The sequence below is a fragment of the Tenebrio molitor genome, chromosome 8 (assembly GCF_963966145.1).
Source record: "Tenebrio molitor chromosome 8, icTenMoli1.1, whole genome shotgun sequence".
NCBI classification, from domain to species: domain Eukaryota; kingdom Metazoa; phylum Arthropoda; class Insecta; order Coleoptera; family Tenebrionidae; genus Tenebrio; species Tenebrio molitor.
Window position 1 is genome coordinate 16,112,731 of NC_091053.1, and position 5,786 is coordinate 16,118,516.

At 34.5% G+C, this 5,786-nt stretch overlaps 1 protein-coding gene across 1 annotated transcript; it reads left to right on the forward strand.

The window, feature by feature from the left end:
- Positions 1-577: 577 nt before the first annotated feature.
- On the forward strand, positions 578-5,539 carry LOC138136181 (protein obstructor-E-like). Its single transcript, XM_069055239.1, has 5 exons — positions 578-739; positions 4,542-4,736; positions 4,790-4,996; positions 5,047-5,260; positions 5,310-5,539. Exons 1-5 carry the CDS (start codon positions 697-699, stop codon positions 5,359-5,361), a joined length of 711 nt encoding a protein of 236 aa, XP_068911340.1. The 5' UTR covers positions 578-696; the 3' UTR covers positions 5,362-5,539.
- Positions 5,540-5,786: the final 247 nt, after the last annotated feature.

Below are 5,786 nucleotides of genomic sequence, written 5' to 3' on the forward strand. Positions count from 1 at the left end.
GCAACAACATATTTTTCAATTTGGGAAATTGTGAAAAAGTGATACGCTCAGATTGAATATTGTTTAGGGGAATTAGAATTAATGCATGAGAAGGACCAGCACAAAATCAAAATTTTGGAAAAAATCGTCAAAATCAATCGAGCATCGACCAGTTCCAATTTCGTGCGCGCTTCGTTGGTAAAATATGAAAAAATCCACACACTTGGACGCTTTTCACGCATCGCCCAACAGTGCCAACCACCGCAAAAATTTTTACTTTTACCGAAGAAAGTTCTGTTTTTTGTAAAACCGACCTCTGCGAACAACGAAAGGCGCTTTTAACCTTTCGGCTCAAGGCTCAAGACGAGTGAAGATTCGCCTCGCTTCTCTAAAACCGCCTCAGAGTATCGACTCGACTAAATTGGAATCGGTTCGAAGAGTCGAGAGAAAATTATGAATATTATTAGATAAACGTCTACGAAGAATCCGCAACAAAGGTTAAATATTTCGCCACGATCGGGTGGGGACCTCGTCCAGCTGTCCAATCGAAGCCGATCGGTGATCGCGACGTCGTGAATACACAATGATTGGCTGTGCGACAGGCTGAGAGTTCTTAAATAAGGTACCCCGAGGTGGACGTGCAGTTAAAACTTTGTTCCCACTGGTCGCACTTACTCTCTTAATTTATTAACTTAGTTTTTAGTAGTACAGTTAGCGATGAAATTTGCATTGATAGCGCTAGTTCTAGTTTCCGCAGCCAGTAAGTATGACTTTCTAATTATTGTTATTGGTTGGCTTTGTTCGATTTTGAACCGGGTGCGTACGTGGCGTGGCAACTTCCTGGTGGTTATATCATTTCTGTGAAAAAGACAAATCTGTCGGAAATGTCACACGGAGAAAGTATGATTTGTTGGGCGATTTTCGGCTGGTCCAAATTGGGTTTAGTTCGGATCGCGGTGTGCCGTGGACGATGGGATATCGATGCAGGTTTCGTTTTCGTTGCAAAACTTTCAGCCTTTCACTTTTTCCTGCTGACACGTTGACTCCTGCAACTGCAAGCGGTGGCAGGAGCGGTCGTGGAATTTTTTACCATTTCGAAAAACGCGAAAAAGCTCACAAATTGGCTGGTGGTGAGATTTTTGGTCAAAAATTCGAAAAACTCTCTTCGGGTGATTCAAAATTTGGTCTTGTAAATGACGTCATTTTCAAAAAATTCGTAAAAAATCAAAAAAATCCTAAGAAAACAAGACCGGTTTAAATAGTCACATCTTATTTCTTGTCTTGACATTTTCACGTAGGTATAAATTCCCCTTAAATTGTACAACGATTCTAAAACTGTTGAAAAATTTCTGAAAATCGCAAATTTGGATAAAAAATCTTTTTTGAATGTCAAAATTTTGATCTGTCAGCTATCTCTTATTTCCGTTACGATAAAAATTTCAGACACGTTTTGCATTTGTTTCAAAAGTGGAATAAGACATCTTTTCAAAAGTGGTGTCAAAAATTGCAAACAATTTTTCAAAATTTCTATTTGGATCAGTTCGTGGGTCAAATTTTTTCAATATCTTATGAATATTAAAATTCTGATTGAGTCCTCCGAACTATTTTGAATTTGGAGAAATTGCTGATTTAATTCCTTTTTACTTTTGACAAGATTAGATAAGATTTAGGACTCGGTAAACTGCAGGAAATTTCAAAATTATTCAATCATGTTGTTTGGTACATTTTGGATTTGGATTCTGCAAAATAAAGTACCTAACTCGTTGTTGTTGTTGTTCTAAATTTAGGTCAAAAGTCAAAATTTTATTTTCAAAATTTTCGATTTCAGGACGGAATAAAAGTAAAAATTCATAAAAAAATCTTATCACTTTGTAGAGAATAATTCAAAATTTCACCAATTCGAAAATGTGTTCTTGCATTATTTCTCTTTTAAACAGATTTTTCAAAATTTCGTCAAAAACTGACAAAATCTTTTTTATTTTCGACGTCACTACAAGGAATGTGCCAGAAAGTACATTAATATATTATTTTGTTTTTAATACAACTTTTATATGCAGAAGTGATGATAATACATATTTTATTGTTATTTAGAAAAATATTTTCAAAATTTTGGATTTCCATTAAAAAAAGTCAAAATTTTAATGCAGAACTAAGCTGTCAGTTAAATCTGAAATATATTTTCAATTGTTTATCATTTTAAGAAGAGTCTTGAATAGTTTTGACGGAGCGTCAGAATACGAAACTGAAAAGATAATTTCCAAATTTTTCCAAAATTTTTTAACCACAATTTAATAAATGTACCTAACATTTTTTAATAAATATTTCCAAATTTTATTCTCAAGCTAATCTGTCCGCTTTATCTTTTGTGAACTTAAATTTAACTTGAATTTTGCGTATTTTGACAAAATTCTCAGGCAAGTAGAAGGAAGCAAATTAAAACAGAATATTTCAAAAAGTTTTTATTGTCTAGTTTTCGAAACTGGAATAAAATGGTTTTATCTACGCCCGTGAGCTAAATAACAATTATCCCATCAATTTTGTGTGAGATAAGAACTTCATTACAGCACGCATTTTCATTACCACACGCATTTATATTACAGCACGCTTTTTATAATAAGTATATAACAACCAATGAATCAAAATTTAAATTTAATAAACATTTAACTACAATAACAACTGATCTAACAATTTTTTATAAATATTAATTACACAATCTTTGCAATTTGTAAATAAGCTCCCGATGAAGACAGTGAAGTGAATTTTTACCTATTATATTAAATTCTTGGTTGTTAGTAGGGTCGATTCTCACTTCGGTAGATTTTTTTATTTTGGGTGGTTGTAGGTAAAATATTGTACAATACACGAGTGATAACGCATTATTAACAAACTTGTGCGGTTACACAACTCGGCTTCGCCTCGTTGTGCAAATTTCCCACTTGTATCGTAAATATCTATTTCAGTATAGATAGCTTTTTCAAATTAAAGTCAAAATAATTATCCTGCAAAGGATAATATGAAGCTACTGTAGCCACATCCTTTAAATTTGCAATTTTTAAATAAAAATTTGAAAAAAAAAATTTCGAGAGTAGAGGTATTGGATTCTGTCATGGGCTGTGACCTTGGAAATATCTGTGCTAAAGCGGAGCGTCGACTACTTTACCTGGAAATAAACGAGAGAGAGAGACACTACGTAACGAATGACAATGTTTGCGCAGATATGACTCATAGCCCATGAGAAAATCCAACACCTACACTTAAGTCTAGTTTTTCAAAATTAATTTCAAAAAATCCCGAAAATAAAATGAAGCACATTACGACTTAAAGAATCTTAAAATGTCACCACGATTTCTCAGAACGTCAAAATAATTTATTTCGAAATTTCAAATTTCATTCAGAATATCTGAAAATTTTAAATTGTAACAGACAAATAACTTTCCTTTGATTTTCTTTTATTAATTAATTCTAAATTATGATCGTTGTTATGACGCTCCACATACCCTGTCACACGGCATTCAGGCCGGATTAATTTTTGAAAAATATTAAAACAAAGAAATCAAAACTCAAATTAATTCCTACAATTAGTAGCAGATGACAGCATAAATGTAATTGCTAATTTCATTACTTTATTTTTCTTTAATTTTTCCCACTTAGGTAATATTTAGAAAATTTCCAAAATTCAACTATTCGATTAAATTCCACATTAGAGATTTTTGAAGTTGACCGTAAAGGTCTAAAAGACATTTTCAAAAAAAAAACTGGAAATTCGAAATTTCAAAATACATCAAGATATTTTTTTAAATTTTAAATTGTAACAGACAAATAAGTTTCCCTTGATTTTCTTTTATTAATTAATTCGAAATTATGATCGTTGTTATAACCCACCACATACCCAGTCACACGCCATTCAGGCCGGATTTATTTCTGAAAAATATTAAAACAAAGAAATCAAAATTCAAATTAATCCTTACAATTAGTAGCAGATGACAGCATAAAAGTAATTGCTAATTTCATCATTTTATTTTTTGCTAATTTTTCCCACTTAATATTTAGAAAATTTCCAAAATTCAATTATTCCATTTAATTCCACATTAGAGATTTTTGAAGTTGACCGTAAAGGTCTAAAAGACATTTCAAAAATAAAAAACAGAAAATTCGAAATTTCAAATTACGTTCAAGATATTTTTGAAAATTTTAAATTGTAACAGACAAATAATTTCCCTTTGATTTTCTTTTATTAATTAATTCGAAATTATTATCGTTTTTATGACCCACCACATACCCAGTCACACGGCATTCAGGCCGGATTAATTTTTGAAAAATATTAAAACAGAAATCAAAATTCAAATTAATTCTTACAATTAGTAACAGATGACAGCATAAAAGTAATTGTTAATTTCATGATTTTCTTTTTTCTTTTTTAATTTTTTCCACTTAATACTTAGAAAATTTCCAAAATTCATCTATCTGTACACATTCATCTATTTAATTCCACATTAGAGATTTTTCAACTTGACCGTAACGGTCTAAAAGACATTTTCCAAATTTGGATTTTTTTGTCGCAGATGCGCAGTTCAAGTGCCCCCCGAAAGACGGCCAATACGAAGACTCCCGCCAATGTGACAAATTCTACCAGTGCGAGGATGGCGTCGCCGTCGAGAAGCTCTGCCCCGACGGCTTGGTCTTCGACCCCTTGATCCGCAAAATCAACAAATGCGACCAACCCTTCAACGTCGACTGCGGAGACCGTACCGAGCTGCGTAAGTACTTATCACCCCTCCGCCTCCACCCTCGTACATCACCACCCTTGCAGAAACCCCCAAACCGAACCACTACTGCCCCCGACGTAACGGCTTCTTCGCCCACCCCGAGCCCGCCGTTTGCAACAAGTTCTACAACTGCATCGAGGGAGAACACACCGAGATCACCTGCACCGCCGGTCTGCACTTCGACGAGTTCACCGGAACCTGCGTCTGGCCTGATGCGGGAGGACGACAAGGATGCAACAAGGACGTCACCAGTAAGACCCCCAGCGAAGAAAAAATGAGGTTTTTACGTTTTTGTTCGCAGACAAGCTGAAGGATGGGTTCGAGTGCCCCAAGGCGGAACAGACGGACGCCAACGGACAGCTGATTGTCCACCCCAAGTACGCCCACCCCACCGATTGTCAAAGATTCTACGTTTGCCTCAACGGACAAGAACCTAGAGATTTGGGATGTCAAGTTGGGGAGGTCTACAACGAAGAGACGCAGAGGTGCGACGCTCCAGAGAACGTACCTGGATGGTGAGGATCTGCGGTGTGGTACTGCTCGGTACTGATTTTTGTGTTTTAGTGAGGACTGGTACAAAGATGAACCTGCAAGCAAGCCCTCCAAGAAGGCCTAGTCTGGTCGTCAATAATTTTTATTTTCATTTATGATATGTAAATTATTTTAAGTTGTTTGTAGTTCAGGTACTACTTTTTGTTTTTGTATGGACACGTGGAAAATATTGCCAAATTCTGAACTGATTCTTGTTGTGTATGTACGTGTATGACAAGCAATAAAGTAATTATGATTTTTTTATAATATGGTTTTGTTTTGATGTAGACAATAAAAAAAAAGAATAAAACTCCAAGCTAGGGGACTGGGAAACACCAGATTTTTCAATTAGCAACTTGATTAAATCCTTAAAAAGCTCTTTGGCATCTTAAATAATTCTAATTATTTAATTTTTTCTATTACTATGTAACTTTTTTGACAAGGCTCCTTACCCAAAAGCGGGTATACATTTTGATGGCTAATTTATTCCAAATTTTAAATCAATTTGTA

What these genes read in the sequence shown, in the direction of transcription:
- LOC138136181 (XM_069055239.1), top strand. Translation starts at nt 697, where the DNA reads ATGAAATTTGCATTGATAGCGCTAGTTCTAGTTTCCGCAGCCA. An exon ending in CGGAGACCGTACCGAGCTGC is followed by an intron (nt 4,737 to 4,789) that starts GTAAGTACTTAT and finishes CCACCCTTGCAG; the next exon opens with AAACCCCCAAACCGAACCAC. An exon ending in CCAGAGAACGTACCTGGATG is followed by an intron (nt 5,261 to 5,309) that starts GTGAGGATCTGC and finishes TTTGTGTTTTAG; the next exon opens with TGAGGACTGGTACAAAGATG.